We start from the raw sequence: 20310 nt of genomic DNA, 5'->3' as shown, positions 1-20310 counted from the left end.
GGAGACAGCTGAGCCCACGACAGTAGTGACGTGTGCACTGCAGTGAGCGTCATGCAGTTATGATTCAATTTAATACCGCATTTGTTTATGCTTCTCTTACCCTGTAAATGGCTTCGTGCAGTCTATTTGTACAAGTTTTGATACATTTTAGCTTTTTAAGACAGATTTGTATTCTATGGGAGGAAATGATAAAACAATTATACACATATATTTTATATATTTATGGCTCATCTGGCTTTTTCTTAATTTTCTTGATATTTCTAGGTTATGTGGTTTGCAGATTTTCTTTTCAAACTGGCTTGAATCTCCAAAAAAGTCCATGTACAAGTGAAAAAAAAATCCGTAAATGCACTGGGCAGTTTAAACTCGTATCATTGAAGATTAACTGGAACAGGAAACACACAAAAATCAAGAGACCTTCATTTGTAAACCAGACGCAGTGCATCTACAAACTGGCTGGTTGTCACAGTCTGACAGCTCCTTCCTGGCTTTGGTGACAACACGGAAGGACAGGCATGGCAAAGTCCCAGGCTCCTGAAGCCACAGGAGATGGTATGTGTGGGTGGGTGGGTGGATCCTCCCCTTTGCCAAACCTGAACTAATCTCTTTTTTAAATTTCTCTTGGTTTTGGAAGAGACTGGCAAATTCTCTCTTGGAAGAAAACCTTTCAATAGGACTCCATCTTGATAAGAATACATTTCCATTGATTCAAAATGAATTTGGATTGATTTTTGGTATTGAACCCAGGGACTTTGCACTGAGCTACATACTGGCCTCCTTTCTATTTTGAGATGGGGTCTCACTAGGCTGCCGAGTTGCCCAAGCTGGGCAGAAACTTGTGGTTCTCCGCCTCAGCCACCTGCGGTGCTAGGATTACAGGCATGCACTACCCTCCCTGCCCAGGAAAGTGTATTTTAAAAAAATTTTCACATAGATACACACAGGGAGCTTTATACATCAAACATCTATTAAAAGTCTTTCCCAAGCTTGAACTCTAATGTTGTTCATTGTTCTGTACTGAGACACTTGCCTGAAGCCAGGCAGAGAGCACATACACTGGAACCTCAGCTATCTGACAAACTGAGGCAGAGACCACCAATCTGAGTCCAGCCTGGGCAACCAAACAAGTCCCCATCTCAAAACAAAAAGAAAGGAAGAAAGAAAGGGAGAAACAGAGAGGGTGGGAGACAGGAGACAAGAAAAAGAATAAGGAAGAAAGACAAAGAAAAAGGAAAGACAGAAGGAAAAGAAAAATTCACCTCAACTCCTAGAATTATAAAAATCTTGTCCTAAGCTGGGTGTGGTGGCATGGCCCTATAGTCCCAGCTACTTGGAAGGCTGAGGCAGGAAGGTCACTTGGGCCCAGGAGCTTGAGGCCAACGGGATAACATAACAAGATGTCATCTCAAAACTAATTATCATTAGAGTAGAAAATTAAATACACAGCAGTTTGGAAACATCACTTTAATTTGTTTCAAGTGGAATTAAACCCAGAAGACATTACTGTATATCATATACTCTAAGGAAGATAAAATGTTTGAAGCCAGATACCAAATTAATGGCACATGAAAATTTAATTTCAAATCATGGACAGTCCATTCTTTGTCCCTCGCCTCCATCCAGTGGGCTAACTAGGAAGAAACTAAGTACTGACTGATCTGGCACAGGTTCTTAGGACCTATAGTATATCCTCGAATTCCCGATTCTTAATTCTGACAAATAATTTGACAGCAATCAAAAGTTAATCAAAAAGTACTGTAAATAAGAATTACATGATCCTTTTATTTCTCAGATTAAAATCACAGTGACTCCAGTGATTATGTTCCCAAGCCACAGTGCATTTTCACATTGAGGTTATAAGTCAGCTACTCCTGCCATGGCTCAGATAACCTCTGAATTCAGCAGAGGATTTTAGTAAAGTGGAAGGGGAAAGACCAGAAGAAGCATTATATAGTACAGCACAGTATGTGAGACTCCATAATAATCTGAAGAAGACTTTAAGCTTTTAGGGGGACTAAACAGAACAGGTTTGCTAGCTGGAGAGATAAAATGTACCATAACCACTGCACTGATCTTTGCAGACATCGTTTGCTTCAAATATGTGCAAAGGATTTTCATGAAGTAGAAATTAAGCCACATGTCCCAAGTTAAAAAAAACAAGCAAAGATTTTAAGGACTGACACAGGGACATACAAAGGTTGAACATCAAATTTTAATTGTGACCCTTTTATCCAGTACTCATATTATTAACATGAAAAGGAATGATAAATTATAATTTTATCATTACCATATCACTGTGTAACAAGCCCTTGTTACAAAATCCATCTACTGTCTCCAAAAAACCAATAGAAAACCCATACATTATATGACCTAATGATCTATTAACAGATGAAATTTTAACTGACTTTATACCAGGAAACTATAAACAGAGGTACTTCAATCACATAGCTTAAAATATGGAGAAAAGACGGGTAAAAATTATCTTAGCCTGTAGTAGTCTTTTTACTTTTTAAATTTTTTATAAAATACACTAATTTCCCAAAATAAAGAATATTATGACACATTGGTGTCAACTTACACAGATGAAAGCTGGTATCAGCTTTTTTCCTAACTAAAGTTCATTTCACCAAACCATTATATATTACATGAATATCCAAGTAAAGAATTTTTAAAAAATTCAACACACAAGAACATAATGTACAGTGTTTTATAATAAAAAATGGTTAACAGGAATGATTTATTTCCAACCACATTATATATATTTTTAAGATGATGAGACTTCTTGCTATTGCGAGAAGACTTTTCAGTTCATGTTTCTATTTCCCAGCTTTAATTCTTAGGAGGAAAAAAAGAGAAGAAGAAAAGATGTTTATTTATTTCTTTACTTATTTCCCATGAGAAAACTGTGGTAATGATCTCATTCACTACCAGGCTGTCTTCGCTCCTTTTGTTGGCGGGTCTGCCCAGACCCATGACTGCGTGGCACCGTAATGAAATTGGTGGAAGAGGCCATTAACATCAAAGAATGGATATAAAAAGACAGGCTCAGCTGGATCCTGCCACAATTGTAAGGTGTGGGCACATTCACTCCCGCCAAGCCTTGCAGAGCTTTAAAAGCACAGTTACGGGAGCGGCCTCCTGGATAAACTCATGCTCCACGTCTGTCTGCTGGGAGGACATGAAAGAGCATTTTCACTCATGACTTGTGTGATGGCTAATGGAAGCCTTAGCCAGAGAGGAGCGAGTGCACTCGAGACCTTGGTCAGTAGTGGCTTTGGGACAGAAAAGAGAATGCTGCTTATTTTACACTGCCTGCTGTGGTCGATTCTGAGTGCAAACTAACCTCAACAGGAAACTGCAATGAAATATACACAACATGCACAGTCTCTGTTACTGTGGGAATCCAGTAACTCATGCAAGAGCGTGGAGGAAGAATCACAATGGGTGAATGTAAACTTTTCACAGTGTCTCTTACAGCCTTTGACTTTAACACAAGGGCATCATTTACCACCACTATCTCACAAATGTTTCATTGTGTCCCAGGCATGCACATCACTTGGGGTAAAATGGAAGTTACGTTTTGTAGCCATTCTTAGCCAGTGAGTACAACTTCAGTTTCACCTACTTTGCAATCAATGCATTGGGCTGCTTCTGTTATAAAAGGAAACATATTTCTGATACATTTTTAGTCAGTGGTTGTGCTTTATACTTCCTTATCACTTCACAAATTTCAGTGTAGGAAAATTAAAAGAAAAATAATCCACAACATTAAACTGAGGACTAGGTCTTCAGGTTGATTCCTGGTCAAACTAGAAAGACAGGGAATCATTAACCTTTCTCCTCTCATGTTTCTGCCCCCTACCCCAGGCCCTTAGGGATACTGATTCAGTCAATGTCTGACTTCCTGAAGAGGAAGCTCAAACTAGGAACTGGCATTTTTATCTTAAAAAGCAAATTAGAACCACAGAGAACAGGGGTTGGGGTAAGGAAGATGCATTCTATGTCAAAAAGAATCTCTTGTTCTCAACAGGAGATAATCCAGCCTCTCCTTAGCAATCACTCATAAATTAATAACTTCTTAAAATCATAATCCAAAGAATTTATCAATTACAAGAAATGTTCAAGTTTAAAAAAGCAAATAAATTAGTTAAGCCTTGTAAACAATTGTCCATTTTAGTTATACATCTTTAAAAAAAAGGTTTCTCTGTATAGTACATCAGACAGTACAAGGCACACCTTACACGTCGGAATCCAGAGTGACAAAGCCACACAGATCCCCTCCTCATCTTGCGCGCTGGCACAGCGGTGCGGGGCGCTCCGGAGCCACACACCACACTCCAGTCTGCCTCCGGCCCTCGGGACGTCCACAGATGTGCTCTTTCCATGACAGTACTTTGTGCTACGTCGTTGTGTGATGTGACTTGAAGCCTTCTCAGTGTATTCTCTTCAGATGTTTTCCACAAAGCTTCCTGGGAAGAGGCCAGTTTTCCCGTTACGCTGCAGTGTGCCTTTGAACCAGCCATCTTCTCGTTTTTTATGAACAAACACAATATCTCCTTCTTTAAGTTCAAGTTCTGCCTCACTCTGAGGAGGATAGGAAACCACCACCCTGTGCCTATAAAAGAGAAGGACTTCGGTTACAGCTACTCAGAACAGTGACACAAATGGTACAGTATTTAGTCTGCATGAGCCCGCGACATAAACAGAACAGCGAGCAGTATGAATTTGTTTATAAGAGTTTTTAAAAATGCAAAGTACAACTGTTCTCCATTTAGTAGAGAACAGGTATTAACAGACTGGGTGTGTGTACCAGATCACTACTGGCTATTTGAAAGACGCAACTGGTTTGTTTGAATGACCTGTACAGGGAGAACCATTTCGGTCTCCTTCCCGTAACTGCCTGTTCCACATATACACAGGAAAGTTTTGCTCCATTTCCCAGGAAAGGAACCATTTCTGTTCTGCCCTTTGCTTTGAGAAGAGGAGGCTATTTGATTGGTGAGATGGGAGGAGGAGCCAAGCAGGGAGGGTCACCCTTGAAGTGGCCTGCCCACAGGCAGAGTGGACCCTGCCCAGCCTCTGCGCTGTAAACATTTGGAGGTTGGGGGGCCGGATCTTCCTTCTGGAAGCCTTTCTCCTGAATGTTTATTGTGGGAAAAAAAAATGTGGCAGCTGGTCTCTCTGTGTCTCCTAGTTTATGGTTTGACAGAAATGAGGCAGCAATTCTAAGGAAGTTTTTCTGCCTTTCATAGCCAAATTGTCCCCTAGGAAGTTCCAAGGTCCAGACTTGGGGGGGGGGGGTGTATGTACGCGCTGGTCATGAATTCAATGCACCACTGTGAGTAATGAGGTTAACGTGCTCATGGCCGTGCGTGTCTCTTTGGCTCTCAACTCAGACATCAGTGGGAAAAGACGCAATTAACATTTAAACACTGCAGCGACAGGCTGGTTAATATTCCCTACCGTCCTGCCTCCATGCCTTTCACTCTTCCCATGCAGAACTGTGGTCAGCCGCCAAGGAGGGAGGCCAGGGTGAAGTGACTTGTTTCAGGCTCTATATTCTTTTATCCTTATTTTTCTAGCATTATCACTCTTTTACACACTTCTTGCTTTCCCACTCAAATGGAGCTAATGGTGGTTACCCTCTGGATACCCCCAGTGAGCCCTGCTTCCGGGATTCTCACACTTCGTAGTCTCCTCCCATGATACACAGGTATGACTTGGATGACAAATAAAATACTATGAAAGCGACAACTTGTGTGACATTTGATGCTAGTCACTATAGGCTTTGTTGCTTCCAATTCACTTTCTCCTGAATATTTATTCTGGGAAAAACTCAGCTGCCATGCTGTGAGGATACTCAACACCCACCATGGAGAGGACCACGAGGAATCTTTCCAAAAGCCCAATCTAACCATTCAGCACCTTGGATATGGATCCCCCAGCACAGTCAAGTCCATTAGAACTTGGTTCTTTCATCAACCTCATTTCCACAAATCCAGAATCCAAAGGACCCCAGCAAGAATCTCAGATTGTTACACCATTAAAAAGGCCTCTTTGCAAAGGCTAAATGACTGCTCATTACTCAGCTCCCTTGGACAGAGGGTCCAAAATACTCTCTAAAATGTGAAGCAAAAGCATAATGGGAAGGCTGATTCATTATTTCCAAGAAACATTCAGCAAATTCAAACATGAACATTTATAGACCACAAGCTCTGAGTTCTGTGAAGCACAGAACTGGGAGGGGACCCGTCATTGGGAAAAGCCCTGGCCTGGGGGCTGACACAGTTTTCAATGTCACTTACAGTAGCTTCACTGTGGGCCAAATATCTTAGCTCTCTCATTCTTAGTTTCTGTTGAATTGGAGCATAATGACAAAAACAAGTATTTGACAGACGGCATAAGGAGATGACAAGGAGTGAGGCCTTCGGTATGATGACCAACAGTTCATCCTCAATCCCAAGTGCTACCTCCCACCATGATCACACAGCTTAGGACGAGCAGGGAGGGGCCTGGTACCTGACAGAGATGAAGTACAGAGGATGGGCCAGTCAGCGCCTGGCTCCTTTAGATGGAAAACAAACTCAGAACCTAGAGTCTCTTGCTACTGAGACCGAAACATTTTTAGAATGGCATGGATGGTTTTGGAATCCCTTCTCTGTCATCTTTAAACCAGGACAGACAACTTCATCGTGGACTTATCTGAAGGAAGGATTCCAATGAGATTTCTCAGGTCTTTTCCGTGCTAAAAAATCCATGTAAAAAGTAATGATGCAGTGGCCATTTGGGGCAAGTTAAAATTTAAGCACGGCTGCAATTCTACCAAAAAAGTGTACAAGTGACTCCAAACATACTCAGAGCAGAACTCTCGTGAGATACATTTCCAACTGGTTCTCTGCAAGCTGTCTGAAAGGGAGAATGGGACAAAAAGAATCTGAAAAACTTCAAATGAATTAGATTAATATTTGCATTTTTATAAAACGCACTAAGCCAATTTTGTCAAAAAAATTTTTTTGAACTACTAACTGCTGCTGGGTTAAGAACATAATCTTCCTGCCAAGTTCCCAGTGGGAGCAAATTTTCATTGCTAAGTTATAAACCTCTGGGGGGGGGGGGAGAAACCATGTGCTTAATGGAAACTGTGACACAGTCTCCATCAGCTGAAGGCTACCAGGTGCAGCAGTGACAGACTCCACTTAGAAATCTCCCCGAGTAGGTCCTGGCCTCGAGCCTTGCGCAGTGGTTTACACAGAGATTACTAATACAGACTCACATGAGGCCAAATACTGGGCACAACGGGCCCGCTATCTCAGGCATTGCACAGTTTTGCCAAGTCGAATGTTTACAGACCAACAAACAGATGTCAGCCACAGCTGCGGAGGGACCGCACATCTGCTGCCCCACCCTCTGCCTCCCTGGGATTATGCTTGTCTTTATGTGAGAAGGGCTTTGGGGCAGCTCTGAATCTCAGAAGCCAAAGACCTCTCTTCAGGATCTCCCCGGCACCTGTTAACCCACCTCCAAAACCTTCATCCATCCACCCCTCTTCACTGTCGCTGTCACCATTCTGGTTGACAAACTCATTACCTTCCACCTCCTCCCTGCTTTGAGTGTCCTCCATTCCCAATCCATTCTACACAAAACCCAAATATTAAGAGCCCAAGTAGCAGCTCTATTTGTTGCTACTCATCGCTGAAAAATCAACACTTCCGCAGTGCCTGTGAGGAAGGTCAATCCTCAGACTAGTTCATGAAGTCCTCAATGATCCGGCCTTAATCTTTCTTTATGGCTAACTCTGCTATCATAATTATGAACGTACCAAAAACTCCCTGCAGCTGAACGCATCTCCCAGATAGGGGCTTCACTTCTTCCACATCATCTCTTGGGTTAGGTGGTTCCTTCCACTGGGAACCTGACAATATCTCTGCCCATCCACACCCCATCAATCTCTCAAAGCCTGGCTCCAATTCTTCCCCATGAAATCTCTAGTCCCACGGCTGGAAGTAATTTCACGGTTGACTAAATCCCAAAGGCCCCCATGTATATTTCTTATGGCACTTAGCACAGTCTATACTGTATTATTGCCATCTGTGGCCCTGTCTCATTTACTCTACCACACCATAATCTGCTTGAGGGGTGAGATGATGCTAAATTCACTATAATTCTTATTAAGCATGTCAAATGGTGAAAAGAAAGGGCCAAATTTGTATAGTGAAGCTATTTTTTTTTTAAAAGATTCACTGAAACGGATGAAATTCTCACACATGCTACAACATGGAAAAAATTTGAAACTTTACTGAAATAAGCCACCTGCAAAAAGACAAGCAGTGTGGGGCCCAGGACAGTGACTTATGAGGAACCCAGGATTGTGACCCATACAGGCAGCAAGCAGGACGGTAGTCTCAGGAGCTAGGGAGGAGAAGAAAGGGATAGTTATAGTCTAAAGGGTACAGAGTTTCCATTAGGACGATGAAAATTTTCTAGAGGTAAACAGTGAATATACTATATGGTGCTGTGCTCCATACTTGAAAGATTTCATCTATATTTTACCACACTTAAATAAGTGAATGAATGAATAAAATGAAAGTATTAGGGGGAAAAAGGAAGGAGGGGAGGAGGAAAGGTCACAGGGAGGGAGAGAGGGAAGGAGAAGAGCTCACTGGCATGTGGTAGCTGCTAGGAAGCACTGCCTGAGCCCTCTGAACAAAGAGCAGCTTGGAGAAGCTACTACTGAGTGCGAATGTGGCTCAGATTCGGCCCTAAATGGGCCTCTGCCCAGGGTGGCTTTGTGACTGGCTTCCAGGAAGGTTTCCTACGTAGAGAGAAACAAAGCCTCGCTGGTCTGTAAAGAAGCCCTGCCGACTGCTCCTGGCTTGGCTGCCATCTGGATGGGTACTGGCAAACCTTCAGCAGCACACATTTTCTACTTCCTTTATTTTTCTGGCCGCTCTGGTGTAGCTCACACATTTTCATTTCTAATCTCCCCTGGTCCAGCTCAAACAGGCCTCCCTGTGGCTCTGGAAAGCACTCTCTCCATTACCCTGGTCTGGCTGAGTAACCATTTACTGTTATCAGTTAGCACAGCCATCTAATATCCAATTAAGTATTTCACTGGCAAAACCATAGCGGCCAGCCTTGTCACTTGCTCAAAGTCCAAGTAAATTATGTCCATTGCTTCACCCAGTGGGTTCATTGTCACTGGCTCAAAGAAATTAATCATGCTGGTTAAGCCCGACTGCCTTTCTGTAAATCTATCTCTATCCAATTTGTATGTTTCCAAGTATTCTAGCTTAATCCTGATCAAAGATCAGAGGCTCTTTTCCAATTTAGGAGATGAGCTTATAGGTATGTAGTTATCAGTTTAATTCCTACATTTAAAAAGTACGCACAGATAGAGGTGACTTGCTGAGTCTCCCTAAGCCCTTTATATAAAGGAGCAAACACATATGCTTCTTTGCCACCCTTCCTGAAATTTTGCATTGCTATTTTCTCTTTGTAACTTCCTAATTACTTTCTCAATCCTTCTAAAAATGAACCCTAAGCTATTTGTTCTATTATGTCTGCTGTCATCAATTATACATTTTCTGCCTCTAGGACTGAGTGCCATTTCTTGCTTTTTTTTCATTCCTTCTAAAGAAGACAAAGGAATACTTTTGTCCCTCACAGAATCCTCCCAGCTGACATCCAGACCTGTCAACACGCCTAGGGGTTCATCCTTCCTTATTACGAGACTGCTTACGTCTTGACATCATGTGAATGCCTCTTTCCACTGACGGAACGGCTGCCCCAGTCACAGTCTTTTATTCATTTTTCTTCTTTTAACTCCCCTTACAGGACATGGTCATGGTTTGAGAGAAGGCATTATGCTTGTTCTCATCACAGTCTACAGATAAATCCTATCCTCTCTCATCTTGTCCCAATATTATCCACTGAAAAATACTGCTATGCACTTCTGTCAGGAACACTGCTTCCAAAAGGACCCTGCATTTATTGTGTCATGGCAAGAGCTGATGTTTACGTTGTAAACCAAGGAACAGACCTCCAAAAGCTTTCGGAATAATACTGCTGGGGAAGTTGATCTCTTTCCTTCATTTAAGGCAATTAGGACTTTGTACTGTGTTGGGGTTTTTAAAATATGCAAGCCCCTAAATAATATACTTGTAGCTTCTTATTAAACAAGAATTTCATTACCAGTGGGTAACAGAATGTTTTCCTGCACTAGCTTCCTGGTGTTTTTCAGGCAAGTAGACTTCAGAATCCAAGCTAAGTAAATATTATTCCACCAATGCATGAAGGCAAAGGGCTGGGGAAAGCTGGTTGAGCTATTATATTTAATATTCCATTGAACATATGGATTATAAAAATATAAACGTGGGCAAAAATCTCCCAAGGCCTCCTTCCCACTCCTAAAAATTGAAATTGTTATAAAAACCTGCCAGAGAATTCCAGAGCGCCTGTGCCCATCTGTCCCCTCATTAAATTCTCTATGTCCCCTATCTGATGTGCAATCCCTGCTCCTTGAAACGCCATCACCTGTCTGCCTGGGTGATTTCTCCTTTTCAGATGCGTGGAACAGCAGGAGGCTGCTGCTGGAAACCACCCCTTTAAGAGGAAAGGGCTGGAATGCAGAACCACAGCAATGGGGACATCTGGCCACTGAAAAGGAATGCGTAATGGGGGCGGGCGGAGCAGTGGCCAGTCAGGCCCAGGGAGAGCTGGGCCAAGTGAACTGTCTACGGCAGCAGTCACACAAATACCACAAATGACAGGGACAGGAGAAGAGACCCCCCGGGCATGGAAGGGGGCTCCTGAGATCAATGCCCACAGTGGGGGAAAGAGCTTTTCTGACCAAAAGACAGCACACAAGACACTGGACCAGCTCCAGGGACAAGAGGCGCTGTCCCTGGAAAGCACAGGAAGGCTGCAGGGAAGAGGCTGACTCTCAGAAGAAACATTAAGCGATTACGACATGGTTTCATAGCTTTGCAAAGAGCATAATAGATGAGAGAATGATACTATTAGGAGGAAACACTTTTTTTAGTGTAATGTCTGAACTATATAAAACTGCTTGATCTCAATCTAAAAACAAAAATCTACTGAATGCACATAGGACATTTAAAGTTTATTGTTTTTTATACTTATTTTTAGGTTAAAAAAAAGTGCCACAGAGACTGTTTGAAGGCCTTAGATTTTGGTGAGTACATATGTCTATCTGAAATACAAAGGCAAGACGAATTGAAGTTATTTTAAAGTATAATGTCAACAGTAAGATTTCAAATCTGCAACACAGAAAATGCTACCATGAATTAAAAATTTACTTTATTTATGAAATACAGGTTTAGAGGAGGGAAGCTTTCAGAAACAATAAAACGGAGGACATTTAAATGTTTATGCTTTTATGTTTCGGTGGAATCAGTACACTATTTTCAGTATACTTCCTGATGTTTTCCTGGGCAATGAGTGGTATTTCATTTTCCGTTTATATAATCCTAGTAGACACTTGTCTTATTAAGTGTATTTCCTTTCCTAACACTTCTCAAACCACACTGGCTGTATCAAACAGAACTGCTCCCATTTGTAATCATTATTTCAGGCCAGAATCACTAACACAGTGCTCATTATGCTGAGTGTAACTGAATCAGGGCACTGGGTCGGGATGAGAGTAGGAACTAAGACTGAGCACTCAGCGGCTCTTCACAGGCAGGAGGAAGAAGAAAAGAATTCTCTGGGCTGCAGAACTCTCCAGTTGCTTCATCACTAGTGAGTAATGAGCCAAGTTTTCAGTAAAAGCCAAGGAAGGGTCTGGGGGAGGGCGGCAGGCTGGTGATGGAACGTAAGAAGAAAGGGAAACATGAACACAGCTACAGAGACTGGCAGTATCATCTGGATTGCATTCTGGGGTGTTCGGAGAGAATAAAGGAAAAGAAGGCTGGATGGAGCTCTAACCTACAAGACATGGAAAGAAAAAGAAAAGCAGAGTACACCACTGAATAATCAACGTCAAAGCTTGATGCTTAGTACAAAGTCAGCTAAGAAAAATTTAGGAGGATGTAGAAAAATATCTGACATATCAGAATAAATGTTCCTACATAAATCTTGCTATTCATGTTTTAGTTTTCTCCTGGAATGATGCTGAACTCACCTTTCACACACGACAGGCCTAGACTCATTCAGGACAGGACCGAGCGAGGAGCACGCCTGCCGAGGCGGCGGGGCAATGGGCACGGCGGAGTCCAGGGAGCTGGCCTTCCTGTGGAGAGCCTCCTGGGCCAGCGCTGCTCCTGCCGCAGAGGCCTGAACCGGGCCGTCCCCGTCCAAGGGGCAGGAGCCAGCCCTGCCGTGGGCGCCCCCTAGCGGCAGCTCGGGGCCCACCGCTCCCTGCAGAGGCAACTCGCTGCCCCCCAGCTCCACTTCCAAGGTGGGGGACGCTGGAGGTGACACTCGGGGCTTCCGTTTGGTAGAGGCACCAGAAAGCAATTTCAACAAACCTTTTCTTTCTTTCTAGAAGAAAGGAAATATGCACATTAGTTTGAGATGGATAAGGAATTACTGCTGTTTGTAATCCAGTGGTCCCTACAGTTTGGAAATGATTGTTGTTCAGCTTCAGATATCCATAATCTGGCTATTTCGCTCCTGGTGTTAACCCGAGCTGCCCCTTCTCCACCTGCACGTTTGCTCTGGATAGACCACTGCTCATCACTGTCATCCACTGTGGTACTAAGATAAGCAGATTTTTAACAAGTATGTAAAACAAAAGTTCACCAATTTATATCTCGGCTTGAAAAAAGCTCAAGTAGGTATTTTAGAATAAAATGAAATTTTCAGAATGTGGACTGAATTTCCTGAAATTCTGCCTATCCTGTCTCTAGTTGCCAGGAGAGGTGTATGCTAATCAAATGTGAGCCCAACAGCACTTTACAGCCATCGAATTGAGTTTTAGCACATTGGAATAACCCACCTCCCAAATGTCACCATCTTGATTGTTTAACCAGCCAATAATTAACAGAAGTCAACCAATTCTATTGTGTAAAATAAATATTTATTAGAAGCTTCAAAACAACTCCACAAAACTCAAGGAAAGTGTAAGTTGATATTTTTATGTCTCTTTTTTATAGTCAAATGCTTAAAAGTTTTTCCCCAGCAACTGCATTTCCCAGAAGCCACCTTTTGCTTTCCTTCATCCTCACACTAATTGCCTGTGCTTCTTCTGATCACCAAGTCTGACATCATCATTTAAAAATCATCACCTTAAATTGTTCTAGTAAGATGCTGGCCACAACACTAAGTCCTCTTAATGGAGAAACTGTTTTGAAAATGGGAGCATTTCCCCAAGAACTATTTCTTTTTAACAACTTTTTCTTTAGAAAATGCCACAGCAAATTGGAATTATGATGATCCACTAACAGACACATGAATTATCAAGAGATAAAACACAGGATTGCTTTTAGTTCAGACTCAGTAAAATGCCTTTGGGGAAATGAAACTGAAGTCGTAATAACACAGTCCCTGTAGAGACAGAATGGCAGGAAAAAAGGAAAAAAACAGACAAAAGCAACCGTTTACCAGGTGATGAGGGAGCGCCTGAAGGTGTCCCACAGTCCCCCTCTGCTGAATCTGCTCCTAGTATGTGTCATCCCATGGGAAGAGGGGGTGCAAAAGGGCTGGGGAGCGAGTGCTAAGGCACCTCGGTACCAGCTCAGCCTGGGCTGCAGAGGAGCAGAGCCAGTGGAGCCCTCACTCATCCTTTTCTACTTCCCTTGAAGGGCTGGCTACAGCTCATCTTACTGGCTTTTGCTTCACTCAGTGCCACATTTTCCAAGCAGCTACCACGTGCATTATAGTGAACAACTCCACACACCTGGGAGTACCTGCTTATGCACGGTGACTCTCTTACCCACCCCTGTGCCCAGTACAGAGCCCTGTACTACTAAAGCTGAGAGGACAGAGAAATGATGGACAGTGGAAGAACGGGCAAATATTTTGCTACTGCTAGTGCTAGTGCTAGGGCTAAGAAGACAAAACAGGATGTTTTAGATTTCCCAAATCCAGAGGAAAGAAAGCCAGTGATTGATGAAGTGGTCTTACTAAGTAACTGCCAAAGCTAGGAATGTGAGGTTGAAAGACTCAAGAAGTGAGCCAGGACAGAATAATGTTTACTAGCTTACACTCTTAAGGTAGCACCTGCCACAGTGTCAGAAAGCCCACTCTTAATCTGTGGACCCCCACAGATTCCCTAAGAACATGAATTCCATTGATAAATTACAGTCTCAGCAAGCCTCAGCTAAAGATGTTGCTTAAAAGCTCAGTTCTGGGCACTCAGAAGAATATCAGATAACTGAATTATGCTCAGGGAATAGCCTCTAGAGTGATTAAGAAAAAAAGATGACTTTGTTCATTGAAAATGATTAAGCACATTAAATACAGCTGGCTTTAATGACTTCTAAGGGATATCATCAAATGATGGTGACTACCCATGGAACAGAAGGCAGAGGATTAGGTATCGTGGCAGGGTGCAGGGGTACAGGGCGGGGGTATCAGCACAGGAAAGCTGTGCTCTTGTTCCAAGGAGCTGTGCTGCTAATATCATATTCTGGTGTTTTCTCTACTAGCAGAAGAATGTGCCGCTCGAGAGATAATTTTGCAAATTCAGACGCTTATCATTGAAGGGCACCTTTGCTTTTCACAAAGGCAACATCAGAAATGAAAACTACAGATGCATTAATACAGACACTTCAGTAGAGCAGTATTTTAAGCACAATGTTAGCACACATAAAAAAATGGCATTCTTTTAACATAAACCTTAATAACTTATCTCCTGGAGGTTTTCCAAGAAATTATTCCTAGATGAAATAATGTTCTTAGAATTATAATTTTCTTTTCAGAAAGTCTGATGATTTAAAAACAGCATTGTATACACAAAGAACTATCTGGGTCAGAAAATAATCATCAGTCATTTTCTATAAAAACCATTTTTTGACCATCAATTTAATTCCCTATTATTCATATAATAGGAAATGAATACAATATAGAAAACATCAAGTCCAGGCTCTTTCTTAAGCAAAAAGAATTTGATTGACAACATTCTATCCACTGAGACATCTTTTTTTTTCTCTGCTCTCAGATTTATGCAGGAATTAGCAAAAGACAGTCTTCCTGGGCTATAGGTCATCAATTCTATATAATCAGACTCCTGATATTCATTGTTTCTAGGAAAGGAATCTCAAAAAATTGACTCTATTTCATAGAATCACTCATACTTTGAGCAAATATTTATAAAACGCCCAACATGAACCAGATAATGTGCTTGGTCCTGGGAATATAACAGCAAGTAAGACAGTGAGCAGTTCAAGACTCTAGCGGAGACACAAACATGGCTAAAACATGGGCTGTGTGCCAAAGCACACAGCAGGGGAAGGGCAGAGGAATGGCCCGGGGGTTCTGTCTGCGAGGCCCGGGAAGCCTTCTCTGAGAGAGGGCACGGATGGAGGGATGGGCTGTGTGAAATTCTAGGTGATGAAAACCCCACCAAGCTGAAGAAGCTTCAGTGCTTTTGGGGTTCCATCTTTATTCCTGACAGAAGCCTGATGAGATGGGAACTGCTACTATCTCACTGCCAAAGATCTCTAAGCTTGCCTCAAGTCGTCGTGTTGGTGCGAGTGGCAGTGGGAAGCCCACACTTTTCTGTGGAGCAGCGACAGCAGACACACTGGCTTACCCAGCCGGCTCACAGAGTTCACTCAGCCACCCCCTGCGCACAGCTCTGCACACCTGAGACGGGTCTGAACCCAGTTCTCAGCATGAGCAGAAGCAGGGACTCTGGTCACATAACAAGGAAGCTGGGCTTCTCTTAAGAAACCTGAATGGCATAGCAGACAGATGATCTTGTTCCAGACAGCAAAATAAGAAAAAGGAGGAAGGAAAATCATTTGAGCACAGAAAATAGTAAGTAGGGATTTCAGAGAAAGGGCTTTGAACAGAAGACAGCGGACACTTAAAAATTAGAGAGGACCCTGTACTTAAGAAAACACGAATAACAGGAAGGGTCCTCAAAGATTAACTGACTGACTGAAGAAAACCTGTGGGTAGCTCCTTAAGGGAGAGAATCGCTAGGAATTTAGGGCTGGGGCATCTGAGGTACTAAATATGAACTTTTTTGTCCATTTCCAAAGAAATGTCTGCATGAAGCTGTTAAACTGATGATTTCGGAAGAATTCAAGGACCTTGAGAAGGAAGAATAAAAACAACAAAAAGGGCTAGGATTTCAAACAAGAAATAACTGAGATGATGTTTAAAAATACAAAGACTTAAATGCCTATGATACCGGGTACAGATACCCAACTTAACTAGGTACTTCAACTCTTGGACGAAACACGTATCCCTGGGACGTATCCCTGGGACTCTATGAGACAGGACCCCCAGGTAAAATACTGTTTGAAAGCAGTAGCTCCACTGGGAGAAGAGCTTCAAATGTCCTGTGTATCTCCTGAAAATAGCTGCCTCTGCGGAACATGAGTGGCAGCCACTACAGGCATCAGGGGGCAAGAAAGGGACAGCAACAGGCAGGTGCCATTTGGAGGACAAACTAGGAACTGCTTCTCTGCCTGGTGGTTTAAGTAAGTGGAAGATGACAACCACTCACTGGCAAGAGAAGACAGAAATACTGAGGACACTGTATTATTAAATACCTAGGCATCTGTTGGAAGTCTCAGCTAAAGCTAGAATCTTGAGTATACTTTTCTCTTGACCTGCTAATAGGAAGGAAGATGAGCAAAGCACAACTTCAGGTCTAATCCACAGCATGGAGAGGAAGAGACCAGTCAGGGGCTGGGTGTGTTTGGTTAGAGAAGCAGGAAACCCAGAACTAAAGCATCAAAAAAAAAGGTTGGCGATCGATCTGAATTTTAAAGTTTAAAAGGACTGATTTTAAAAGTTCAAAGAAAACATATGCATGCCGTATCAATGGTAGAATTCTCAAAAATGAAGTTCTGCTCACACAATAGCAAATTATTCCTGCAGATGAAAATGTAATGGTGCCCAAAAATACTCATGTGATCCCCAAGGGAGCACCTTAATGGGCCTACATTTTTAAAGGACACCTGCAAAAAGACCACGAGAAGGGCCCATAATAAGGACTATCACATGGTCCATAGCAACTTAAGAAGGCTAAAGATCAGAATGAGATTAAACTTGCCAAAATGCTAAAGACAAAAAAAAAAAAAAAATTTAAAGGGATATTTTAAAGTTATGTTTGACATAAAAGAACAAGACAGACACAGACTTGCTGGGCAGGATGTATAGCGGCTCTCAGAGGGTAGACATGTGAGAAGAAAGGAAGGCTAATCTTTACACCGGAAAGAAATGAACCTCGATGAGAGGTAAATGGGTGAAGGGGTTCAAATTTAGAGATCAAATGAATACTGCTGACAAGTTGCATTCACCTCCGTCTATATGGGAAAAAAAGCTGAAATGCAATCAATAATCTTTGAGAGACTCTGGTGAATCTGGGATCAAGGTTAACTAACAGGCAAAGATGGCCCCACCTTTCAAAATGAAGATGACAGGGCACTTTGCCATATGGGGATTTCTAGCATAGTATGAAATGACAGATGCACAAGCACTCAGGAGAGGAAAGGAAATCTGAGGAGGAGACTTCTGCAGGAGATGCTTGTTACCATAAGTAATGGCCAAAGAGGGTGATAGGTTAACTGCTCAGATGGAGAATGCAAGTGACATTTAGATACCAATATGGCATGTGGCAGGTTTCTCCATGACACCTTTATAGATATGAGAGAGAATTGGGGACTAAATGACACTGTAGTCATGAAGATTTGTGATCTTTAAGAGATACTAATCATGGAATTACTGAATTAATATCAAACAGAAGTCTCATTTTTAATAGACTTGGAACACTAAATGTGATAGTAGATTTAATAAGGGAAAAATTTAAATCTGTGGCATATGGACTAGGCAAAAACAACTTCAAAAGTACACCGTACCTTAGATAACAGAACACACAAGGGGACACATCCACAAGCAGCTCAGGACAGATGGAAAAAGATAACATGATCTGTGTGGTTCCAAAATAAAGGGAGCCACAGAGAACAAGCAAATTGCAGTTATCTAACAATGGCCAGGCGTCACCCAGTGCTAGGGCACCTGCAGTCATGAGAATGTCTGAACAAGGCCCAGTGGCCCTTCATCAGAGATGGCCACCATCAGAGATGGGTGGAACTCAAGGTCCTGTACTGGACGGTGCTGTAACATATTACCACAAGTTTTGTGGTTGAAATCAAGTGCCAAAATTGAGGCGTGGGCAGAGCCACGTTCTTTCTGAATGCTGTTGGGAGGAATCTATTTCCTTGTTCTTTTCAGAGGCTGCCTGCATTGCTTGGCTTGTGTTCTCTCTCACGTCACTCCTACCTCTGTGTCCCACAGCGTGTGTCCTTCTCACACCCGGCCCTCCTGCCTTGCCTTCAGGAAGACGGTTTACTTAACACTGAGTCCATCCAGTTTGACAATGCTCACCTCTCAGGACTCTAGTTAACCACATATGCAAAGTCCTTTCTGCCACTACAGAAACATATTCAAAGGTTCCAGGGACCAGAAGGTGAACATCTCTGGGGAGCCACTGTTCTGTCCATCATTAGGTACCTTTCAAACCTCTGAGACCAGTGAATTTTCTATGGGGGGAGTCCGGGGACGTGGGGGCTGAAGAGGCCCTGATCTCATCAGTGACCAGAGCCCTGAAACACATTATGTTCATGCCTTCAAATCTAATATATAAAAATAATTTTTAAAGATATTAATAAAGTTGGACATGTCAGCTTTAGTGTAAGTTTAATGTAGTTAATTATAAACACTGAACAGATACCAATCTTTTTCAAAAGCTCTGTTAAAAGTTAACTAAATATTAACTTTTTAGTAGGCTGTAAAGTTTATTTCCTTATGAACTCCTATTTATGGGCTTAGCTAACCATTTAAACAAAGCAACGTGTATTACCACTAGCCAGGTGGCTAAGAGTTTATGATTACCCTACAGCTCCTCGGCTTTGGCCCAGAGCTTTAGGGGAGGTACGAAACACTGAGGGGAAATTCATGATTCTAGTGTCATCTCTTCTCTTTCTTTTCATATTTAAACGTTATTAATTGCTTCTTCCTCCAACCAGATGTCTCCAAACCCAGTTATAGTTGCCTTGCAAACAAAACTCTCTATTTATACTTTTTTTTAAATTTAGCTTCAAATGACAGATTAAAAAAAAAAGCTACAGATTTAGAAAATAATTTTCCCTATGTTTTAGGTTGTATCTCTTAGGAAAATATGGTGATTATGGTTAGACATACTACAGACAAATATAAACTCGTGACATTTTTGATTGACAGTTTCAATGTCCTCATATATTTAATTTTTTAAAAACAGAAATGTTATCAAGACTGAAAGGAAACATTGAGGATGCCCTAATGAGTAAGTAAAGGAGGAAGGAAATCCCTCCACGAGTCTGTGAGCTGCAGGAATGAGGTCTGACTAAGCCTTACTCAGCACAGCCTCCCTAACTTCCAGAGAGGGCCTGGCGGGTGTTACAGCCCAGGAGAACACATCTAGATAAGAGTCAGCATGCTGTGTGCTGCATGAGCTTCCTCCCCACCCTGTTCTTACCACCTGGTGCCGCGACTTGCACCCGAAGGACTGTGGAACAATGAGCCCCTTCATGAGCGAGAGACTACAGGACACCACCTAAGTAGACTAGCAGGAAGCAAGTCTTACCTTACTGTCCTTGTCTGGTTTGGTTGCTGAACTGTTCCCACAGGCTGATGACACACTGTCGGGAGATGTGGGAAGTCCCGGAAGACCAGTCACCGTCCGACCACTGGGCTCACTCTCCAGAGAGGCAGTGGCGATGCTCGTGGAGGTCATAGAAGCAGCTGAAGCACAGGCCAGGGGGGCATTGGCTCGACTGATAGTGACAGCAGCGACGTGGGCAGCAGAGCCTGCCATCGGTGGCAGAGGCTGTGGGGAGGCCAGTGAGTGATGGGGCAGCCCCACGGACGCGGCGCCGAGGCAGGCAGCATTCTGCACCTGGATGGGTGTCACTGCTGCTGTGGGGCGCTCTTGGTTATGTGCCGCAACTGGTAGACATCAGGAAGGAACACAGCGAAAGTCAACTTCCTACTAAATATGGCTCACTAGAAACACAAGTCATGTCACTGTATCAGAATAGAACCTAATGCAAGGTTCTGATCACCACCTTTACAATCAGGAATGGAGGTGTGGTCTTCAGATTTGTTGAGCATGGACGTTGAGGTCTTTTACTT

General features: G+C 42.7%; 1 protein-coding gene across 2 annotated transcripts in view; it reads right to left on the bottom strand.

Moving 5' to 3' along the window:
- Positions 1-2194: 2194 nt before the first annotated feature.
- Positions 2195-20310, bottom strand: part of Sh3rf1 (SH3 domain containing ring finger 1) — a 144013-nt gene continuing 125897 nt past the window's right edge. The window contains exons 10-12 of one of the 2 annotated variants that reach the window (XM_003469135.5): positions 19763-20124; positions 12143-12501; positions 2195-4615 (exon numbers count right to left, since the gene is read on the bottom strand). In XM_003469135.5, coding sequence (XP_003469183.1) covers positions 4447-4615; positions 12143-12501; positions 19763-20124 — 890 coding nt within the window. In that variant the 3' untranslated portion in view covers positions 2195-4446. Of the gene's footprint in view, positions 4616-12142; positions 12502-19762; positions 20125-20310 lie in introns of those variants that run through there. The other variant, XM_063234777.1, reaches the window with a different exon arrangement.

The sequence above is a fragment of the Cavia porcellus genome, unplaced genomic scaffold (genome assembly GCF_034190915.1).
Source record: "Cavia porcellus strain 051 isolate PalLab524CR breed Dunkin Hartley unplaced genomic scaffold, mCavPor4.1 scaffold_24, whole genome shotgun sequence".
Taxonomy (NCBI): Eukaryota; Metazoa; Chordata; class Mammalia; order Rodentia; family Caviidae; genus Cavia; species Cavia porcellus.
Note: the sequence above shows the minus strand (reverse complement) of the source record. Positions and strands in the feature narration are given on the sequence as shown.